Here is a 24,902-nt window from a genome sequence, read left to right as displayed (position 1 = left end):
GTAACATTCCTGAAAGATAACAGGGGAGAAACTCCATATAAGCCTGGGTACAGCAATGACTTTTTAATGCAACCCCAAAGGCACAACACATGAAATAAATAACTGATATGCTTTACTTCATTAAAAGGAAAAATTTCTGTTCTGTGAAAGACAGTGTCAGGAGAATGAGAAGACAAACCACGGGCTGGGAGAAAATATCTGCAAAAGATGTAACTGATAATGGACTATTATGCAAAGTACGTAACAGAACTCTTAAAACTCAACTTAAAAAACATGAAAAACCCGATTAAGAAATAGGCAAAAGACCTGAATGGACACCTCACCAAAGAAGATATCCAGACGGCAAGCATACCAAAAGATGTTCAACATCACGTCACGAGAAAACTGCCTATTTTTTTAGGGATTTTATTTATTTATTTGTCAGAGAGAGAAAGAGCACAAGCAGGGGGAGTGGCAGCAGAGGGAGAAGCAGACTTCCTGCTGAGCAAGAGCCCCATGTGGGACTTGATCCGAGGACCCTGGGATCAGGACCTGAACTGAAGGCAGATGCTTAACCGACTGAACCACCCAGGCATCCCTAGAAAATTACATATTAAAATAGTGAGATACAACTACACATCTACTACAATGTAAAATTCCAAAACACTGACAATGCCAAATGCTGGCAAGGACAAAGAGCTGAAGGAAATCTCATTCATTGCTAATGGGAATGCAAAGTGGTACAGCCACTTTGGAAGACAGTTTGGCAGTTCCTTCCAAAACTAAACATACTTTTTAACCATAAGATCCAGAAATTGTGCTCCTTGGTATTTATGTAAATGAGCTGAAAACTTATGTCCATACAAAAACCTACAAAGAGATGTTACAGCAGCTTCATTTATAATAGCTAATCTTTGAAAGCAACCAAGATGCCCTTCAGTAAGTGAATAGATATATTAACTGTGGGACATCCAAACAATGGAATATTATTCAGCACTTAAAAAAAAAAGAGCTACCAAGCCATAAAAAGACATGGAGGAATCTTAAATTCATGTCACTAACTAAAGGAAGCTAATCTGAAAAATCTACATACTGTATAATTTCAACTGTATGACATTTTGGAAAAGGAAAAACTATGGAGACAGTAAAAATTGGGAGACAGTGGTTGCTAGGGGTTAATGGGAAGAGAGGATTGAATAGATGGGGCAAAAAGGATTTCTAGGGCAGTGAAACTACTCTGTATGATATTCTAATGGTGGATACATATCATTTTTCAAAACCTAAAAAATGTGCAACACCAAGAGTGAACCCTAATATATACTATGGACTTTGGGTGATAATGATGTTCCAATGTAGGTTCATCAATTGTGACAAATGTAACCCTATGGTTTGGAATGTTGTTAGTAGATTTATGGGAGCCAAAGATAATAGAAACTCTCTGTACTTTCACTTCAATTTTTCTGTAAATGTTTAACTGTGCTAAAAAGTGAAGGTTATTATTAAACAAAAAGTAAAAAAATAAGCTTCCCAGGCAGCTTTCCTAAGCAGAGTTTTGTTGGGGCCCAGTCTAGCATGGGTGAGGCTTTAATTAGATTGGCCTATACATATTACGAGGCATGAATATTAAAAAAAAAAAAAAAAAAAAAACAACCCAACAACACTTATATAACCTTTAAAAAAAAAAAAAAAAGATTTTAGGGCGCCCGGGTGGCTCAGTTGGTTGGGCGACTGCCTTCGGCTCAGGTCATGATCCTGGAGTCCCTGGATCGAGTTCCGCATCGGGCTCCCTGCTCAGCGGGGAGTCTGCTTCTCCCTCTGACCCTCCCCCCTCTCATGTACTCGCTCTCTCTCATTCTCTCTCTCTCAAATAAATAAATAAAATCTTTAAAAAAAAAAAAAAAAGATTTTATTTATTTGAGAGACAGACAGAGAAAGAGAGAGAGAGAGAGCATGAGCGGGGGACAGGGAGGAGTAGAGTGAGAGGGAGAAGCCGACTGCCCACTGAGCAGGGAGCCCAACGCAGGGCTCGATCCCAGGACCCTGGGATTATGACCTGAGCCAAAGGCAGATGCTTAACTGACTGAGCCACCAGCGCACTCCTTATATAACCTTTTTATGGAAGAGAAAAACTAAGGTTTTATCCTTAGCTGAAAGATAAGGATCCACTTGCTTTGATGTCTATTTAGTGAGGTAAAACAAAGATAGACAGAACTTATCATTTGGCCTATGTTTCCAAAAGTTTAAGGGGAAAAAAAGGCAGATCTTATTTTCCTATTGCTCAATGTGAAGTATTCAGCCTCTTGGCAGGATAGTTTTATATTATTAAGCTTAATTCTCAACTTGAATTCTTCCCCTAGTTGTATGACTTTGGAAAAGATACTTACCTTCCTTTTCTCATTCACAAAACAACTTATACAAATGGTCCCTGATCATGTGTAGTCTCTTAATTGGTTGTACAACAGTCTTTCCAACACAACCACAGACGTGCTGACACTGAAATACCCTTTTAAAGAGCACCTTGATCCAACCTTCATTTGAAAGATGAAGAAAAAAACAATGTAATTTCATGGCCTGACCAATTTAGAATTTGCAATGATTTCAAAAATAAACTTACTATGTCTTCTGTACTCAAAATTTAAATACGTGTCACAATTCAAGAATTCCACATTTAGAATGCAACTGTAGGGCGCCTGGGTGGCTCAGTTGGTTAAGCGACTGCCTTCGGCTCAGGTCGTGATCCTGGAGTCCCGGGATCGAGTCCCGCATCGGGCTCCCTGCTCAGCAGGGAGTCTGCTTCTCCCTCTGACCCTCCTCCCTCTCATGCTCTCTGTCTCTCATTGTCTCTCTCGCAAATAAATAAAATCTTAAAAAAAAAATTAAAAAAAAAAAAAAAAAAAAAAAAAAGAATGCAACTGTATATAACACAGACCTATTATAAATAATAGCAAGTTTTTCATCTGTCTTTTTCTAATTATTACTCATGCATATCTGTTATGAATACTGTATCAAACTGCACCTCTTTTATAGTGTGTCCTTTTATCTATTTTAGATAATACTGCTCATTCACATATATTAGAATAATTTGAAGAGGCTTAGCTATGAATACCCACATCACAACGGAATCTATGGTAAGTGTATTTTAATGGTCAATTACTTTGCCATTCTTCAGCAGAACAAAGGTGTCCACATGATAATGTCCAGTTATATTTTTTTTAACTGGAAAAGATGACTACAAAGGAAAAAGAGACAGTATACTAAGCATGTCCACAGACTGTCTCAAAGCCCTTTCCAAATGTATGTATGGATAAACGAAACAAAGGAAGAATGTCTGATTTTTTTTTTTTTTGAGGCTCCACATAAAAATCACCAAAGGAGATAAATACCCAGAATCTGTAATAGCCAGCGAGCATATATCAAATCCCATGAAGAAGAGACATTACAAAAAGAACAATGAGGAAAACCTAGCAGCACTGGTATTTTATAGTCTACAGCTTGGATGAAGAGGAGGAAGTCACACTTACGGCGGCGGGTAGTATTCACCAGCATGGTGTTAAGAGAAACAATGATGTATTAGATGGTAGAATCTCCAGAGCTTTGAATAATGAACAAGTGTACTAAGTGTACCAAGATGAACTTCAACAGAGGTTAAAATATATGTGTGCGTGTGTGTGTGTCTGTGTGTTATTATTCTAGATATGGAAAAGGCACAGTTGTTAGTTAACTGGAATCAAAAGAACAGCGAGGTGTAGGTGGTAAAAAAACAAACTGATGTGATCTTCAGCTATGCCAATAAAGGACAGCTTCGATGACGAGAGGGGTCATAGTCCTTAATTGTCAGCCTACCCTAACAGTACTTAGTTTTCTGAGTTCAGTTTCAGACTGGCAGTCAGGCAAGGTGATCTTTGAGGTCCCTTCTGACTCAGAGGTTCTATTAACTCTAAACCTATAAAGGTAAAGCCAAAATAATAGATCTATTTTAATTACCACATTGAAAGCTGGCAATTTAGCAACAGATGAAAAGAATTTGTGACTATATTATGCCTCTTTAAAAATGCAGCTTAAGACTTCTATTTGTTCATGATGCTTAGCTGTTTAATATTTGATTAGAAGAACATACTGGCTTCTCTAGTTTCCCTTGCTCCCCAGAATGTTCTAGTATTAATGCTCCTTCTGTTCAGAGAAATCAGGTTTTCATATCACATTGCTAGTGTTGTTACAAAGTTATTTTTAACATGTATTTCAAATAAACTATGAAGGAACCAAATTTCTTGTATCCTTTGGGTTTAGGGTTGAGATGCCAACTTCCCATGACTTTCTCTTCACAGGATACAGCCCTGCCTTCCCTTGCCAAAGTCAGGCCTATTTCCCACAAAGGTAGGAAAAAGTAGGTTACTGATAGGATCCTTTTGCAAAAGGTAAAATGTGAATGTTCTCTTTAGGGACTAAAATGGAAACAGAATTCATGGGAGTAAAAAGAGACACCGTAGGCTTGGGTGAGTTCTTGGTGGGTCTCTGTAATGCTACCTGCATGATTCAGTTTCTCCTCAATTTCTTTCTGTGACAGGCTAGCTGTACACATAGCCATTTGTTGGTTTGGGCAAGATTTTATGAGATGTGATGAACATATGAAATATCAGGAGTTCACTAGGAGCCACAGCTGTTATGCCCTGCTGCATTTTTAATGGCTCCTTAAAATCAGAGGCCACTCCCACAGTAGCACATTTAGACAGCAAAGACTACAATTATCTGGCTTCACCACTCCACTGCAGATCTGCTAGCACATTACAGTTTATAAGCCCTAACAGACAGTCATCACCTTTGGCAATGTCTCTACTTGAGAAGAGCCACAACCTGGATTTATCACAAGACAGTTGTCAATGGAGACTAATAGGCTTTGTTTTCTCGCTTTTTTTTTTTTTTTCCATTTTGTTTTTGTTTCCATCCTGCAAACCAGATACCAAAGATTTCAGAGCAGAAATTAAGTGTAGTATGAGGTAGGTCCCTTTAAACATGACTGTTAGTGAAGCTAATTACTACAGGAAAACTGGAGATCATTCATTAGCCTAGTAAGCAAATTAAGGTTTGTTAACAGTGATTTATAATGCCAAGCCTTGGGTAACTGTGCTGGTCTTTTCACGTATATGTGTATAGGACCTGACAGTTTATTAACTGTGCAATATCTAAACAGCTTGTCACCAGGGTGCTTTTGTTAAAACGACATTGTATTTTAAATGGATAAACACTTTTACGCGAGCAAAATGCATTTTAAATGTTTGGCTTCTGAAGTCAAGTATCGGGAGATAAGTGAAGTGTCTCAAACTATCTCAGCTTCCAATAACTCTTGTTTACTGCTGGAGCTGACTATAGGAAAATGTGACACTTGGAGTTAAAACAGCACTTTTCCTCTTTAACAAGCCCCAGTTGTGTTTTTTAACCTCTTTTCAAATGATACTCTTGGTGTTTCACAAAGCTGTAAGTTTCTTATGCAATGGATTGGGAGGCATCTAATTTACAATTTCAGGAAAAATATTTTTTTTTAAAGCAGTTAAGCAAAGGAATGAGTCCTTTGATCTGAGCTTCTGATGGATAGTCCATGAAACTCCAGAGCAGTTAAATCTATCAAATATGAAGGTTGTGTGGGTAGTCAAAGTAAATCCTGGTATTTCACACTGCCCACAGCTCATTTTATATAATATAGCTCATACCCACTAATTCAACATTTCTATAACCTGGAAATCTCCAGTAAGAATAGGATGACTTCTTTGAAGCCAGTGTCAGGAAAAGAAAAGGAAGGAAGGGAGGGAGGGAGAGGAGGAAGAGAGAGAGAGGAAGAGGAGACGCTTTCTGAATTCCATGACAGTGGCCTGTCCATTCCCTCTGGGATTTTCGATGCATACTGCTAAAAAGTCTTTCCTGAATCATCTCTGTGACCAATAGGGTACACTAGCTATGGAAGAGAATGAGGTTACAGCCTCAATATTTCTATATGCTAAACCCTAACCGAAGAACAGAAATATTACTTATCATTATTAATTTCAAAGAAAGGCAGACTTGGTCAGTCAAAATTTGGATCTCTTTCATTGCTGACACTGAAGAGCAGTGTTCATTAAACACTAAGGGGACCATGGCCTTGCATTCCTATGGTTCAAAGGAGAGCTAAGAGAGGCAGCAAAACCGATTGAAAGCATTGGTCCCACATGGCAAACATTTAGGTGTAAAGGACCTAGAATCACGGATCTTGGAATATTAGAACCAAAGGCCCTTTAAGCAATTATCTAGTCCAGTGGCTTGTAAAATCTTTTTTTTCCCCCAAAATTACTTATTTTCTCCAAATCTGAGGGGCCAAGGAAGGGGACTGAGGGGACAGGGAGACCAGGCCAAGGGCTATTTCCCTACACCCATCAGGAGCACCTGGATTTTCATCTTATCTCCTCAATTAGAAGTTGCAACAGCCAACAACAAAGATTCCCATAGACAGAAGATGTTTAAAAATACCTAGCCTATCTCTTCACAGAAATGTTGAGAAGATGAGAGTGTTGAGGGGCTGGTGGCAACTGGAGACACCAATGGATCCTTTCTCATCTGATTATCCCATTCACCAAATTTCTCAATTCCTTTGCCCTGCATGAAAAAGCTGAAACTAAAAATGTGGACACATGAGACTCCGGGGTGGCTCAGTCAGTTAAGCGTCTGCCCTTGGCTCAGGTCATATCTCAGGGTTCTGGGATAGAGCCCCGCGTCAGGCTCCTTGCTCAGTGCGGAACCTGCCTCTCCCTCTGCTTGTGCTCTTTGTCTTTCTCTGACAAATAAATAAAATCTTTATAAAAATATATAAAAATAATAAATAAATAAATAAATAAATAAAAATGTGGACACAGAAGACAATTTCCTCAGGGTGAGCTGGAAAAGTCATCTCACTGTGGAGATCCTACACATGATTAAATGTCTGCTCACCAGAATTTAACTTGTACTGTTCATATAGTCAGGGTACGTTGTTCATGGCTCACTGATCCTGTTCCCAAAGTTAAGAGTATTCACACCGAATCAAAAACAGAAAAAAAGAAATGGAATGTACAATTACTTTTTTAGTCTAAGGCCCCTGAAATTAGAGTTTATTGGTGACTATGCAGAGGAGTCAGTCAGAATATAGATACTTAGTCCAGGTATAAACCAACCCTCCAGGGTAACTAAGATTAATTCTGTGGTTCCTAACCTTAAACAAAACACCTACTTAAGTGAAGATTCAGGTTTTGTTACTTTATAAGAGACAATTATAATTCAGGGTAGTATTTAAAGGTTACAATTCAAAAACATGGTAACTTTTTATCATTAGGGAGAGGAAATGATTTCATTTACCCTAATGTTTCTGCACAGTAAATAGGTAGCTTCCAAATCATTATTTATGTCCCAGCTTTTGAGTCATGGGTTACAATATTTTATTCCATTATTATAATCAAAAAAATTCATAAAAATATTTTTGTATATTAAATATTACATAAATATTTTAGTGGTGTGCTCACTTGGGAGATGGGGTACCTCTGAGGCCAATGTTTCAAGTGTACTTTGGTGACTCACTGGGTAATTCTTAGGCGTCACCCAAAACTATACATACAACCACACCTCAAAGATATCTTTTGATAAGCATAAGGCTGAGTTTTAAGGACATACTGAAATTCTCACAAGGTACTACTTTTTTTTACAAGTTTTAACATAAATTTCAATTTGCATGGCAATGTTTTGTTCTTCCCATTACTCTGGACAGCTCTTTGAACTACCACTGCAGATATATACAATTTAAACTTCTAACTACCTCCTCTAACTTCCAAACTCATTAGCTTCCTAAAATCAAATCTCTCCTTCCTGGGATTCCTATTCCGAGTAAAAGAAGCATCACAGTCATTGATCCTGGGATTCACATCTTTCTCATTTTTAAAAGATCACAAATGTCAAGTCTGGATCTACCTATAAATCATCTCCTCCCCACTCACCCAACTCCTTCCCTGGCTTTGTTCACACTCCCTGTAATTAACCTACCCAAGTCCAACCTTTCTCCAGAAACTTGATATACACAGTCAAAGCAATCCCACACGATGATGCCATTTCTCTGTGCTCTTACCTTTGCTGCCTCAAACTTTGTCCCACCTTTTCCTTATCTGTTGAAAATCTAAACATCCATCAAGTTCTGCACAATTTAAGCCTCCTACAATTAACTGACCCTTATACATACTCCCAAGTGCTCTACTCACTCTTCTCAGAGAACTGTTCAGTTTGTATGACTTGAGGGCCAAGCTTACATCTTATTTACCTTAAGAATGAAGAACAGATGTTTAATACATATTTGACAATTAAAATGCACTGAACTCTCCATCTGGTGAGCTGTTTTCTAACTTAATCTTTACCAATGAGTTCAAATGCCCCCATAACAAGTGGAGATCTCTGATGGAATTCAGATTTTTAAGAGATTTCCATTATAATGGGAACTTGTCAGTAAATAAGTAATGGCCAATAATTCATTTACCCAGAGTTAATTATTAATAAATACAAATATTAGAGTCTTATTTGAGAGATGTGTTAAAATACTCAGCATCATTTATCTTTAAACATTTGACAGGTTTTGATTAAATACTTGAATTACAAAATTCTCTCCCAGCATCACCAGCAAGTACTGGGAGGTGGGGAGGAAGATGACTTCGAATGGCGTTGCTGTCAAGGCCAGACTGAAGTAGCTACATTTCTAAAGTTAAAACCCAGAGAAACATTATAAAGTTAAAGAATGTTAGGTTCTCTGTAGAGCTGAAATCCTCTCATTTAAATGCAATGTGTCAAAAATATTTAAAAGCATCACAGAGGAAAGAAAGGACCTGGGTTAAAAGAAGCCGAAATTTCTTGAGAGGGGCATGGTTTTTCACATCTGTAACCCATCACCTAGAACAATATCTGATGGAGAAGGTGCTCAGTACTTAGTGAAACACAAAAAGTCAGAAGTGTCTGCTCAAAGGAAAGCCCAGTCTTTAAAAAACCCATGTTATAAAGAAAAACAGGAGATATTTCAAGGGTCTATAGTCAAAAACAGAACAGGGCAAAGAATTTAATCCTTTCATGATCTTATAGCTCTGATGGAAAGTCACAGGTCAATATTTTGCACCCCACGGCCTGTTACCAACACTATCAACACAACTTCTTAAGTAATTTGAGTGCACAGGAAAGCAGTAATCACACACATCCCATTTTAAGAAGTGTACCACTCCACAATTCCCCTCTATTATGTAATGTGGTAGTTTTAATCATTAGGTTTAAGTGGACTGGTTTCCCTGATAATCTTAAAGTATGTATATTTATATTTATATTTAGCTAGATGTGATGCAATTGAGGAGAATTAAAGTTATTAGTTGGGAACCATTAGGGAAAATCTCTGGATCACTGGAGTTTACAAAAGCAGGATCCAAGCTGTTTGAGACTATGGGCCTAAGACACTTAGATTCAAACCTGGAAGAAGGCTGAAAATTTTCCAGAAAAGTAGGCAGGACATGTCACCAGAATGAAGGAAAGCTTCCTTTACACACCAGGGATCAAGTTCAGCCGGACAAGTCAGTCACCCTTATGCCAACAGTAGCTCCCAACTGCTGGCATATGGGCTCAAGTGCTGGCACCGGCAAGCAGGAGAGGTCTTCTCTGGTCTTGTCGCTCTCCTGACTTCGGTTACTTCATTCAGGTATGCCAGGGCAACCACTTTTCTTTTGGGGGTCAGGGAGCAGCAAATAAGGGACACAACCTTTTAACACCTGAAGGTGTTGAACCGATCTTTCTTACTTTTCCAGCCCAACCTCAAGAGCTATTGGCAGTCTTTAAATGCCTCAAGTCTGAGAGAAAAAATAAGCAAATGACTTTAATGGACAAATTAAACAACTGTAATACATGGACAGCCTGGAATAGTACATTCTAACATCATGGTGATCACAGAGGATCACAGAGAGTGAATTTCTATTTGTTTATTTGTTCACATATGGAGTAAAGTGGTATATGGCTGACCGAACACACAGAGGCTCCTCAGAAAGCTGTAAGAATGTTCCTGACCTACAGCTACAAATTCCAAAATTTATTTCTTACATCACTGATTTCTGGTGGTGATCCTCTACCTACCACAACATTACACAGCCACTTAATGAGACCAAGTTTTGTCCATCACACACTATAATGGGAATAATTTGCTATTAATGAGAGCTGTTCTGCATGCATTAAACACCTTGTCTCATTTAGAATTCACAACTCTAGTAGGTGGGTGCAGATTTACAGATATTAAATAACCTGCCCAAGGTCACACAACCAGGCTTCAGATCAGCCTGTCTCTAAGTTCTTAATTATCCACTATGCACAGTAACACTTCAAATACATGTATAAGAAGAGAATATAGCCCAAAACATTTAAATTAAAATGAAAACATGTTCACTGCATTAACGTTTAAAAAAAAAAAAAAAAGAAAGAAAAACCCTACACACTCCAACAAGTTTTGGTACTCTTGCCAAAATAAAAAAAAAAATTAAAAAAAAGCAAATAGATTCCAACTAGTCTATACTTCCATTTATATTTAGAATATGAGCTGGGCATGAGTATGTAATGAATATATATGTGTGTCTCTCTGTGTGTATAACACCCACATTATTCAAAAGCTCCCAAAAATGTGAAAAGTTTGTTCCAATCCTTCTTTATTTTGTCTACTTTAAGAATCCTTTGCAATATGCTTATGTAAATACTGATTTTAGCTGCTGTTCTCATTTCTCAAATCTTCAGCTTATAAATGAATTGGAAAAGTAACAGACCTAAGCAGACATCTTTGGAACACAAAACCAAAGAGATATAAACAAATACAACTAAATCAAAAACAAAGGATTCTTCTTTAAATTCTCTAACATCACGACTGATAAATGGGAAGACCGAAAGAAAGAAGAATATACTGGTTGTGGACGGGGTTGTACACAGGCACACGTGAGCTTGTGTGTGTGTGTGTGTGTGTGTGTGTACGTACCTGGGTGGGTGTCTATTTTACTAGCACACACAACGATCAGCATTTTACCCTAGTTCACTAAAAGGTCTTTAAGAGCATAAACGCTAAATGAAAGGAAATTGTGAAGTTAGAGTAACACTGGGGCAAGGGAGAGTATGTAAGAAAACAGTTCCAGGTCCTTAAACCCAACAGGGAAGTGCCTTCAGTTTTCTTACACCAGAGTTCCCACTATGATTCAATTGCATTAGTAACGCGGAGACTCTGAAGGTGAAGTGTCTCCGTCCACACTTCGGAGAGATGCTGAAAAGAAGTAAGGATAGAGCCCACGTATCACCATTCCACTTACCTGATGCTGAGCCTTCATTACAAACAGAAGTAAAGGCTAATATTGACATCCCAGATCATAAAGCACAACAAAGAATATGTTGACACAAAACTCTTATAGGTTGTGAGTATACTATTTCCACTTAGAAGAGCATGAAACTCCCCAATAGTACCTGAAATCAAGTGTTACATGTGATACCGCTGGCATGAAAATTGAAACAGAAGACACTTTTTGATGAGAACTTGGCAATAATATCAATGGATTTTGCACTTCGATAACAGAATAAACCCATTATTGGGAACACATTCTAAGTAGAGCATTTTGGTCATAGTTTCAGAGCTGACCATGCATCTGGTACGTATGTTTTCTGTGTAAGCTAATAATACCACAGATTTTTTTTCACGTAAGCCAATTAATACTAAGAGCAATTTTACCAAAGGACAAACTTTTATACTCCTCCAACACTGTGTGAATATGAAAATCATTTTAGATTTGTAACTGCAGACTTTCCTCAAAGAATGTATTATCAAAGAATAAAAAAGAAACACTCCTGGAATTAGAAAAAAAGTGACAAACAGCATAATAAAATATTTGAGGTTTCTACCACTGACTTTCTTCTTTCAGGGTTATCATATTCACAATAAAAAAAAAAATACTAGAATGTTCAGTCTCAAAGTGATCAAGGGCTAAGTTAGTGGTTTTGGCCTTGTTCTACTGAAGAAAGCCAAGAGGGACAATTTAGCTTTTGGACAGAGAACAGACACTGGCAGTCTCCAGATTTTACTTCCAGCATCTCAACCCACATCCAGCCTGGTGTGAAGACATGGCAGATGGACCACTTCTGTTATTTCGACTGCTTCAGCATCCTGCATGTTTCTGTAAGCATGAATATTCAGCCACAATAAGGAGCAAGGATAAGCGTGCTGACTGTATTAAGCAGGTACAAAAAAATCTTTATCCTTACCCTTTTTCTCCTCATTATCATAGATTAAGATAAAAAAAAAAAAATCAACATTTAGAATACGCTACTTCTGCCAAGCTTGGAAAAGACTTATCATTCAACGAAATGATGCTGGTTTTCATATATTTAATGTAAATGTATGAAGAGAAATGTGCGGGCAGAAGAAAACCAGCGTAATTAGCATTTTAGAGGAAAGAAATTTAAAGGCCACTAAACTGAATCAGTAATTATTTTCCACTTTGTTTTATTTTCATGATTTCATTATTTTCTCAGAAAAAGCTGAGCAGGCATTGAGTATCAGTGTTCATCATTCAGAACACAAATCAGATTCCTTTAAATACCACAAAAAACCTCCACATTGACAGGTTTTCCTGTTGTGTAAATAATGCCTATTTCTAACTCTTTTTTATTTAGATCTTGAAAAAAGATTATTGAATCCAGAAAGGGTAATTTTGCTATCAATAAAAGAAATAAAGTGACAATTTCTCTATGAGAAAAATATCTATGAGATAATCCCTGAGGTAGGACACCATCCCTACCCCTCTCGAAGGGCAGAGAAATGTCTAGAAATAAAATAACACACTTGGATTTGCTAAAATGAGGAGTTCGTGATTGCTCAAAGGAAATCTAAAGGCTGTGAACTCACACTGTAAGGGAAAACATCCATTAAAACACCACCTCTCATCAAAAAAATTATTTTAAAAAAGGCAATTTACTGTATTATGCAGGGAAGTTCTTTAAGAGATCTTTAAAGTGAATAAAAACCTCAATGCATAATCTGAATTCCACCCTCCACATGACACTTGTCACTAAAAAAAAAAAAAAAACAATTATGTAGGAAAAGTGGTGTAAACCAATCAGGTCTCCTTTACACTGCTGGGGAAGGAGGAAGTGCCCTGCGAACCACATCTCACACTGAATTAGGATCCCTAGGGTCCCACAGCTTATGTATTTTAAAAATAAAATAATCCCAATGAAAGGATGCCTATCAGTCTGCTCTTTAGGACTGAGAGGGGATTTCTTGTATTTTTTTTCACATCCTAATGAGTGAACATTATAGAGGTAAATCAAGGCCAACGCAAGGCACACATGTGGAAGTTGAGATAAACTTACGAAGTAGCCTGTTCCCAAGCTGGAAGGAGCTGAACTCTGCAATAAAGCATAAAGACAAAGTGGAAAATCAGCAATGGTTTTTAACACGTTCCAATCCACACAGCTCATTACCAGCCCTTTGCAGGTTTTTCATCGCTACATCACATCACTAGTGTATGCTGCCCCTTGTCATCTGCTACTGAAACAAACACCGTGTTGGCTTAATTTTCCCCTTTACATCTCTCAACAACTCAGAGATGCTAACGTGCTATTTACTGAATTCCAAGCTTCTGCGGTGGACGTAATTGCCAATTTATTTGACAGGCAGCTGGGTAATGAATTAATGATGGCATTTCGCCCTGCACTGAGACTAAACAGACACGCATCAGCCTGCCTCCCTGACTTGCTGACATTCAAGGCCCTGGTCTCAAGCTACTCAGTTTTGTGGCCGCAAAGGGGCAGGCAAGAGGAAAAAGCCCAGACTGACTTGAAAATAAAAGCCCAGTGGGTTTGGATGACTTTTCCAGTGTATGACCTACTTGCCAGTTTATTCCCTAAAGGCACCAGTTAGTACACACAGAGCGCTTTTCAAAAATGAGACATTTTGTAAACATAATTAGTAGAATGAAATGCAAAGAATGTGCGGGTAAAGGGAAGCAGTGAAAAGCACCATTTTTCCGAAGGTTTTAGTCATAATAATTATCAATTTAGGCTTCCATAGTTCTGACACTCAGAAAACTAAAAAAATAATAATTCTGAAAGGCTTGCAGGGCATCACTTCTTTAGGCAAAGAGGCCAAAAAGAGAACTAGGTTTTGTTTTAAACTTGTCTGTGATCCATGTGTGTTTGTACTTCTGTCTCTCTTTTTTCTCAAAACCTCTCATTACAAATGTTTTAATTTTTAGTCTCCTTTTCGTGAATGAGAAAGACCCCAAATAAGCTTGAAACAAAAAGAATGCTAGTGCAGGGGCGGTCTTCTGGTCTCAGCTTGGTGTCCTTCCACCAGCAAGGCCTCTTCCCTGACTAGCATGGATCAGGTGCTACCCCTTCCCTGGGGTGTGCTGACTTCCACCCCCAAGCAGTGGTCAGTTCACCTCTAGCTCTTCCACCCACATGTCCTGTCCCTGCTTTGCAACTACAGGTAGCAGGGACCATCCGGTTAAGGCATCACCGCTTCCCCAGTGCTCAGCACAATGCTTTGCACACAGGATGCCCGTAACAAGTTTTTGTTGAATTAATATATAAATACATGAGTTCGGATTGCACAGGGAAAAAAAAAAGATCAGGTGAATTTAGCATCTCTAAAAATACAGCAGATGTGAATCTTCTTGATTTTAAACTGTTTTCTGAGAAGGAAATACAGTGCTCTAAGTATCAACAGCATCCACATCAAACAAGAACTGTATGCTCCAGGGCATTCCTAAATGCACTTCCCAAAGCAAAACTTTCTTCACCTAGGTTTTTCAGACAGGCTCAGGAGAATAAAGGACAATCGATGTGTGATCTTGCACACTGGACTTGGTTTAAAAAAATCTTGCTGCATTCTTGATCCCATAAATGGTATGTAGGGAGATCCACAGTAGCCATGGAGACAGCTTCTTATCGCAGTGATTAGCCATGTGACAGCATCACCTGTTTTCGGTACCCATAGCCCTCCATGGAACAGAGGAAGGCAAAAGCCAACTTAGGTCTCCACCACCCTGGAGTCATGCCCCGGGGAGGTAAACTCATTTTAGGATGAACTACTCAGAAAGAACATGGGACTTGTTTATTTCAGGTTTTTTTTTCCCCTCCTTCCTGCAAATGTATTTTATCCAGAAGCAGAAGCACCCCTCCAAACCCACCTCCCTACCCCCAATACATATCATCTTACTGTATACCAAAGGAAATTACATCCTTCAGGTCTTGGAAGGCTCTGTTATACTCATTTTGCATATATATTGTACATTACTCAGGGAGCTGGGTGGAGAAGAGGACTTTGTTGTGCATATTTGTTCTGGCTATTGTTTATGCAGGTCTGACTGAATGAGGGAACAGTGGGTATCATTTCAATTTCTGATGTCAACATCAAATTACTTATTTAATTTCATGCCTGGCGAAGCATTGTATAGCTACACGCAGAATCATTTCACTTCATTTGTTATGCTGTGTTTTCGTGGCGATTGGCTTGCCTTCCAACTGACAGCTTTAATTACGACATGGATTTGATTGCACTGCCGAGGAATTAACATAATGCAACAAAGCATTTAAGCACCCTGCCTTATAACACCCCCCCCCACGCGCACACACAGACACATGAAAGAACACAGACACTATATCCTCACGTACATTAGACGTCCATTAGAGTTTTCAGAATTTGCTAGAAAGCATAGAGAACCCTATGGTCAGAGGCTACCCACATTTGTCAACCCACTGTACTCACTTCTTTTTCTAAAGAAGAAAAAGTTGGGGGCAGTAACCTGTGATTTCTGGACCTGGCAAAAAACTCTGTTAAAATTCCTCCTAATCGACTCTGCCAAATATCCCTTCTTACTCCTTCTCCACCATGTTTTTCTTGGCTAATTGCCAGCTCCCTTCAATCATCACTGGAAAATTTGAACAGAAATAACATCTCTAAAAGAGGTACCTCCTTGTCCATCTCTTCAACCTCAAGAATGTGGCTCTGGCCTTGTATTCACTGGGACACTATCCCTGATCACCAACAAGACCTCCACCATCAGTTACAGGTAACAGAAGTTCTGAGACTAGTCACAAGGCAGGAGTCAGGGTTTTACTGATAGCTCCTGACACACATCACATCCCTTAGGCCTTGCTAAGGAGTCTCGATCATGAATGCCTAATCTAAGTTTGTATCTAAATATAGATGCAAATATTTGATAGCATTAATCTTTCTTCCAAGTCAGAAATTCCATGAATACCATAGGCAAAAATAGATTATGCTATAAAAATGAATGTCTAGAAACAGCTTTTCTGTTGTTTGAAATGTGTTACATTAGCTATTAAGTTACAGACGTGCATTTAGGGATTGGCACTGATTTCTGACATAGCAAAGAGACAGACACCAAGAGGTAAAAGGCCTAGGAAAGCAAAGAGGTGGTGATGCCCTGACCACTGAACCATTTGATAGAATCAAGTTCATTTCAACTTTCTGTGTTGCCCCTGGTCAACATCTAATGAGGAGGGGTCCTCCTGGTTTCTTTCTTTCTTTTTTTTTTTTTTTGCTGTAGAAAGAAGGCAGACTCTGTCCAAACTATATGGCAGAAATTGCCACAGAATCTAGAAAAGATGAGGAGTTAAAATGAGGCTTGAAAAACTAGACATGTTTTAAAAAAGAATGCAACAAACAGAAGTGTCCTTGAACTCAAAAGCATGTGAAATAATACCATACACCCATGTTTAGGCAAATACTTCTGTTGAATAATGAAAAAGGCTTCATTCTTATTTTTTCAAATGGCAGAGATGCCAATTCATTCATATTTTCAATGCACAAGGTAGAAACGAGAGGTAGAAAGAGATTGGGAAAACAGAGCAAGAGGAAGTGTTTAGCAGTGAGAAGACAAGGATATGAGGAAAAGCCAGCCTGCTGGCTATCTGATACGTGATTTCGGGGCTCATTATAAGCCATCTCCTGTTTCACATGGTCTTTTCATTCCGCTGAGTTCTCTCTCTCTCCTTTTTTTTTTTTTTTTTAGGTTTGACCACTGCTCCAACAATCTCTGCAAATTACCCACCTCGATCTCATTATGTTGCAAAGGAGAGCTTTCTTACAAACACACTCTGCCTCAATCGCCAAGCTACATGGGCTGCAGGAATAGTAATGGGATGCACAGTTGAAAGACATTTTCCAGGAGGTAGAACGTTGCTGCTGACATTCAAGTGTGCAAGTGGATATTCATTAAACCCTCATTCTACTCTTCCTCACTGTTCCCTACCTGACTTTCCTTCCATCGCTGTCACTAAGCTATCATTGAAGCTACTCATTAAACTCGTGAAGTTAACATTTCTGTTTTAACAGCTTACCTACAACAAGGGATTTCAAAATTGATTATCCATCTAAAATAGATGTGCTCCATTCATTAGACATCTACACAGAGAGGCCATGGCTATTATTACAGCTCTCTGAGCATGGGAGGGATGTGTACTCCACCCCCAAGAGGAGGATATATGCTCTGACCCCAGGGCTAATTTAATAGAATATTAAAAAATTCTTCCATAACACCAATTGTGTTTGACATCCTTGCCTACCCACCTTCCTGTTAGGCTTTTCTCTCTTGGGAGTAAAAAACAGAGGATCATGCCAAGAATCACATGGCTAAGTACATTTCTAGTAAAGGTCACAAAGCAAGCTCATTCATGGATTTTCTGTAGCCTTTTAAAAAATAATGACAATTAAAAAAAATTGAAATCTTAATCATAGGAAATGTGCCTTGGAGATAGGATTACTAATAGCTAGTGAAGACACAAAATATATTTGAATGGGAATTACTACTAGGGGGATTCAAGTAAAAACAGGCCAACAATTAAAAACAGAAGTACCGTATGATCTATTCCACTACTGTATTTACCCAAAGAAAATGAAAACACTAATTTGAAAAGATATCTACACCACTGTTTTTATTGCAGCATTATTTATAATAGCCAAGATATGGGAGCAACCCAAGTCCATCCACAAGATGAATGGATAAAGAAAATGTGGTGTATTTTCAATGGAGTATTATTCTGCCATAAAAAAGAATGAGATCTCGCGATTTGTGACAACATGGGTAAGCCTAGAAGATATTATGCTAAATGAAGTAAGTCCAAGAAAGATAAATACCATATGATTTCAATTATGTGGAATCTAAAAAAAACAAAACAAAACAAATGAGCAAACAAACAAGAAAACAGACTCTTAAATATAGAGAAGAAACTGGTGGTTGTCAGAGGAAAGGCGGGTGGGGGTAGAACAGATAAAGGGGATGAAGAGGTACAAACTTCTAGTTATTAAATAAGTAAGTCATGGAGGTGAAAAGTACAGCATAGGGAATAGAGTAACACTGTAATAATGCTGTATGGTGACAGATGGTGACACTATTGTGGTGAGGACTGCATGATGTACAGAATCATCAAATCAATATGCTGCGCATCAGAAACCAATATAACACTGTACATTAATTATACTTCAAAAAATTCTACAGATAAGAAATAAACAAATATATCATAAAATTAGCTTTTCAACTGAGAATTTTTATAATTCCATACAAGAAAATCGTGGAAAATTTTAGGGAACATGAAGGCTAGCGTAGGTGATATTTAGGGAAAGGATTTGCTTTTCTTTTTTGTTTGTCATCATTCTTGTTAGTGATTGTTTTTGGTGTTTAATAAGTAGTAGATATGATTTAAAAAGGAGGGGCAACAGCATGACGAAAGCATCAGGTATGGAAATAGACCCTTCCTACTTCAATTTTCAACCCTCTGTTCCAACCCACTTCACGTGGTCACCGGTTCTCATCTATACTCAGTCCCTTCTGGCTTCTTTCCCTCACTGCATTCTTGGCCTTACCTTTATCTGTTGTTTCATATAAAGGGCAAATAAACATTTTAAAATAAAAATTATAACAACATTCTTTTTAACATCTTCCAGTGGCTTTAAAAAGAACATATAGTGGATTTAGTGTAATAGTGTCCCCCCAAAATTCATATCCACGTGGAACCTCAGAATATGACTGTAAGAGTTAATTTTATGTGCCAACTTGACTAGGCCACTGGTTACCTAAATAATTGGTCAAACATTATTCTGGGCATTACTGTGAGGGTGTTTTTGTATGAGTTGAACGTTTAAATTGACAGACCTAGTAAAGCATACTGGCCTCCCTAATGTAGGTGAGCTTCATCCAAACAGAACAAAAACAGGACAAAAGACTGAACATCCTCAGAGTAAGAGAGAATTCTTCCGTCTGACTGCACATGAGGTGGGAGGATGGTTTTTTTTCCCTGCTTTCAGACTTCAACTGAAATGTGGATTCTTGGGGTCTCAAGCCATAGAGCCTATGGACTGGAATTATACCATCAGTTCTCTTGGTGATCAGGCCTTTGGACTCAGACTGGAACTAACCACGGACTCTCCTGGGTTTCCAGCTTGCTGACTACAGATCTTGAGACATATCAGCCTCCCTAATTGTATACGATTATACACACTATTGGTTCTGTTTCTCTTCAGAGTGATATGAATGATATGACAACCTTATTTGGGATATGTGCTGCAGAAGCCAGCACTACGATGACTTTCTTTGGAAAAAGGGTCTTTGCAGATGTGATTAAGTTGAGGTCATACTAGATTAAGGTGGTTCCTAAATCCAATGACTACTATACTTCAAGAAGAAGAGAGGACAACACAAAGCGACACATTGAGCAGAAGGCCAGGTGAAAACAGAGGCAGATAGTGGAGTGACGTAATTATAAGCCAAGGAATGCCAGATGCCCCCAGAAGCTAGGTGAGAAATGGGAGGATCCTTCCTAGAGCTTTCAGAGGGTTCATGGCCCTGCTGACACCGTTAATGCTGGAATTTTAGCCTCAAAACCTAGGAGGTAATAAATTTCCATTATTTTAAGCTACCAGTTTGTAGCCCTCAATTACAGCAGCCCAGGAGACTAATGCCACGCCTCGCCTCCTTCCCATGCACTAGAAGGTATCATGTGATCAGCCCCTGCACTCAGTCACTAGATTCTAGCCACATTGGCCTGTTTTCTTTCCCTCAAACATGTCATGCTTGCTCCTGACTCAGGCTCTTGAGATTGTTGCTCCTGATATCCAGGGTGCTCTTCCCACAGATCTTCACAGGGCTACCTCCTTTTCTTTATTCAGGCTTCGGTTCAAACATCACCTACAGAAAGGCCTTGTCCAATCACCCTGGTTCAAGCAGCAAGACGTGCCCTTCCACCCCTCATCGCTGTTTTGTTTACCTCATAAAATGTATTCTCTCAGAAATAGTTTTACTGTTTGCTCACAGGTCTGTTGTTTGCCTCCCCCCAGTAGAATGGAAGCCTCAAGAAGATGGAGACTTCATCTTGTTTACCAGTCAACCTCACGTGCACAAAACTGTACCTGACACATTTAAGGTATCTGGTAAATATTTCTGGACAATCAAACTGCTGACACATCCAGGAAAACACGTAAATGTATGGTTCTGGAATAGAAAAGGGCAGGAACACACTGTCAGAGAAAAGGAAAATCTAACACAAATTTTAAAAAGAGAGAGAAGAGAAGAAACAGAACATCAAGAGTACTTTACAGAACTGGCTTAGATCAGATTTTCTTCTTAACTACAGGGAAACTCATGGATGGTGTGGCCCGGGTCTGTTTCTTCTTTAATAGCAGCAAGTCAAGCTGACATGGAGTAAAATCTCCTTAAAGGTTTGGGGGGAGGGTGGGAAGAAAGGAGGCTAAGACACATGCTTGCATGAATGAATGAATGACGACGGCATGTTGAGACCCACAAACCTGGGGAGTTTCAGGGTGTCTCAAAAAGATGCAGAAAAAAATGCCTCAACTATGATGTTAAATGGTGTACATGGCTTCAGATCAGATTAGAGAACTGTTTAGCACAACACTTACTAGAACTTAGTCCCTTTTCATGATTTTCTGAAATGTTTCAGTTCCTTCAAGGTCTTAAGCCCTTAAAAAGTATTATATTTTTCTCCCTTCTCATAACCAAAAACCTGGCCCAAAAAACTGTTCACAGAGAAATGAGCCATATCCATATACTCATTTCAATAAAGCATTAAAGAAGTTTACTTCCACAGGATGGTGGAAAGAATTTACTAGAGAAAGTGACATTGGGGCTAGCACAAGGAAAAGAGAAAAGAAAAGAAAAAGGATTACAAAAGAAAAAACAAAGGTAGGAAGATTTGAAAGTGCATACTATTTAAGAAAAAAATGGTGGATCAGAGGAATAAGCACAAGATACAACGATGGGCAAGTAGAGGGAGGGAAGGACGACGGAGGGGAAGATTCAGACTTCCTTGTGGAGGGCTCTGCAGACAATCCTCAGGAGTGTGGACTCCGTCCAAAATATCTTAAACAAGAAAGTTTAACTGCGAGCTCGGATTCTTGGAAAAACAACTCTGGAAGCACTGTAGAGCACAGGGCAAAGGAAACAGAGATGGGGCAGATGACCTCATGAGAGGCCACAGGAATCCTCCATGGAACACCTGCTGAGGCATCTAACGTATCAGCAGTGTCAAGGAGGATGTAATTGTACCCAAAAACCTCTTCACAAATACCGCCAGTAGATAAAGGAGAGCAACTAAATAGACAGGATAAGTGAGACAGAGGAGGGAACGGAGCTTGACCCTGATGATACCAGCTCCGGGCTCCAAAACCAGGACAGGGAAGTAAGAGGGATGGACGGTTCTGGTTTGAGAAAAAGAGTTGAGGAGACAAGTGATGGATGACGAGGATTTTATCTGAGAGGAAGAGTCACGTTTGTCATGATCGAGATAAGGAGGGCTTGTCAAATTGACACTTGAAAAGAATTCAAATTTACAAGGGCAGAGAGGCTCCTAAGGGAAGTTCTAAATCTGAGGCAAAAGAAAGGATAAAAATTTTTGAGCACCGTGGATGTGCCTACAAGGTAGGTAAAATTATCCCCATTTTACGGAAAAAGAAACCAAGACTTGGAAAGATCAAGTTCTTTGCTCAAGGTCACGCAGATCATAAATAACTAAACTGCTTTTAAAACTTGGTGTGTTTATAATGGATGCCCAGGATCAGTTCATAACTTGACAATTTTATTTACTAAATTTATAAGTACGTTTAGCTCCTAAATTCTGACAACTTCCTCAGTTATGAAATTCTGTGTACGTCAGAAGCAATACTGTCCCCCCTGAATAACCCATCATGAATATTTATATACTCAATTATTTCCCTTAACTTTTTCCTTAGTGACTAATCTAAACAAGTTACTATGTCTCCTTGATGTGGACAATCTGAGAGTCCTTGTAGACAATTATTCCCTTCTGGCAATACAGTTTGGGAATACGTAATTTAGAAAAGCCAAGCACATTTGGTTTTGAAGCTTTACCCATGAGTCAAATCCTCCAGCTACGCTGTAATTCTTTTTTCTTACTCTTTTTGCCTGTCCAATTCAAAATAACTAAGCTGGAAAAATATAATATCTTCATTAGCTGCAACTTGGGAGTAAGTCTCAATTGCCAAAGCTTCTAAAAGTAACAAAAGTGAGTGGAAGACTTAGGGGAATTTTTATCTCAGCTGCAAAACCAGGAGTGGGCATGATGGACTAACAGGGACCAAATACATTCTCCCACCTTAAGCAACCACAAAAAAGCCAGACAGAGGTATAAGAAAAGGGATTTTAGAAACCGGGCAATCGGCACTGCAAGACAGTGATCTCAGAGACAAGGGAAGCCAGTGAGATGAATGACCCTGAAAACTGCCCCAGCTTACTGGCAGAGTTTTCATGCCACAGTAGGGTGACTGGGCGGGGGTGGGGAGGTGGCCAAGATGGAGCCCAGAAGTACCCCTGAGTTGAGAAGACAGACCTGATAACTGGAGGAAGCCAAGGCAGCTGGAATTTGCGAAGCAGAAGATGGGAGAGAAGAGAGCTCCACACATGAAGGGGACAGAATCATGAAAGCTGCAAAAGGCCCCCTCTGGTCTTCACCAGAATCCACCTAGGCACATGTGTTAAGAGAAAAGTACCCCAAGCAAGGGGAACACCCACCGGAGAGGAGCAGGTAGAACAAGCCACAGAGCTCACACAAGGCAGAAAATAGTTGGTATTGCCACCGGCTGGCAAGGTTTGGAAAACATCATGTAATGTGTCAGGAATTGGGCAGAGTATTCAGTACTGAGGAAAAAATGAGCTTTAGCCTAAAGGCTGTTCTGGTTCCACCCAAGAAAGCATAAAAGCAAACCTCAGAAAAAATCAAACTATTTCCAAATGACATAATTACATCCCAGAAAAAAGCTCAAGAAAATTTTTAGAAACCAAAACCATCCAGCACCCAATAAAGAAAAACTTAAAATGTTCGTCATCCCCCCAAAATTGTCAAGCATGCAAAGAAGACAGACAGGACATAACAATCCACAATGAGGAGAAAAACCAACCAACAGAAACAGACATGGAAAGGACACAGATGACATGATTAGTAGACTGAGGGCCTTAGAACAGTTAATAATAACTATTTCCCATAGGTTCAAGAAAGTAATGAGAGCACAAGCATGGTAAGGAGTGACATGGTAAAACCACACAGAACAAAACCAGCAGCGGTCCTTCACTCCAGCTCCTCATTCTCTGATAGTCATTAAGGTAATTAGTTACTAATTCCCTTTAAAGAAAAAGTAGGGGCATCTTTATTTTTTAAAATACTGTGTGGGTAGGTGTTGCCCTGGTATCCAAAAAAAATTATTTTGTGGCTTGATTTGTCAAAGGCTTTCATCTCAGCAAATTTTGGATTGCAATAGGCCTGAGGTAAGAATTTGCAACCTCAGAACTGCTCATGCAAAGGAAATAAGTGGCTAGAGGTTCTGGAACATCTCACTAAATGCCAACTACTTCTCTTTTTTTTCTTTTCTTTTTTTTTTTTTTTTGGTCATTTCTCCTTTCATATTTTGATACTGTTGTTGCAAAGGGTATGAATTTCAATAATTAATACACAACATGAACTCAAAGTATTGCATAGACTATCTTGACATAGACTGGCAGGATTGTTATAGCCCCAATTTTTTTTTACATTATTCTATTGTTCTCTTTTTTTGACATTTTAGTCATTTTTAAGTGGCATTAATTATAGTCTCAACATTGTGGATGTAATTTTCCAAAACTATTTCATCACCCTAAACAGAAACTTTCTTTTTTTTTTTTTTTTTTTTTTTTTATTTGAGAGAGAATGAGAGAGAGCAAGCACATGAGAGGGGGGAGGGTCAGAGGGAGAAGCAGACTCCCTGCCGAGCAGGGAGCCCGATGCGGGACTCGATCCAGGGACTCCAGGATCATGACCTGAGCCGAAGGCAGTCGCTTAACCAACTGAGCCACCCAGGCGCCCCTAAACAGAAACTTTCAAACCATTAATTAGTAACTCCCAACACCTCACATTCCCCCACTCCCATGACTGGTCCCTGGGAACTCCTATTCTACTTTCTGTCTCTAGGAATTTGCATATTCTACACTCCTTATATAAGTGGAACCATACAATATTTGTCTTTTTATGACTAGCTTCTCTCACTTAGTATAATGTTTTCAAGGTTCATCTATGTTGTAGCATGAATGAGAACTTATCCCGTTTTTATGACTAAATAATGTTCCGTTGTCCATATATGCCACTTTTTGTTGATCCGTTCATCTATTGATGGACATGGGTTGTTTCTACCTTTTGGTTAGTGTAAATAATGCTGCAATAAAAATTGGCATAGAGATATCTAACTATTTTCAATTTGATTGGGTATATACCTAAAAGTGGAATTGGTGGGACATATGATAACTACATATTTAGTTTTTTGAGAACCTGCCAAGCTGTTTTCCACAGTGCTGCACCATTTTCCA

At 38.9% G+C, this 24,902-nt stretch overlaps 1 protein-coding gene across 7 annotated transcripts in view; it reads right to left on the bottom strand.

Annotated features, from left to right (window-relative positions):
• Window positions 1-24,902, bottom strand: part of AUTS2 (activator of transcription and developmental regulator AUTS2) — a 1,103,469-nt gene that overhangs the window by 578,436 nt on the left and 500,131 nt on the right. For all 7 annotated transcript variants that reach the window (XM_078074510.1, XM_078074507.1, XM_078074506.1 and 4 more), the window contains one exon: window positions 13,381-13,416. In XM_078074510.1, coding sequence (XP_077930636.1) covers window positions 13,381-13,416 — 36 coding nt within the window. The remainder of the gene's footprint in view (window positions 1-13,380; window positions 13,417-24,902) is intronic.

Source organism: Halichoerus grypus, chromosome 6 (assembly GCF_964656455.1).
Source record: "Halichoerus grypus chromosome 6, mHalGry1.hap1.1, whole genome shotgun sequence".
NCBI lineage: Eukaryota > Metazoa > Chordata > Mammalia > Carnivora > Phocidae > Halichoerus > Halichoerus grypus.
The sequence above is the reverse complement of the archived record's forward strand: the minus strand, read 5'-3'. Positions and strand labels throughout refer to the sequence as shown.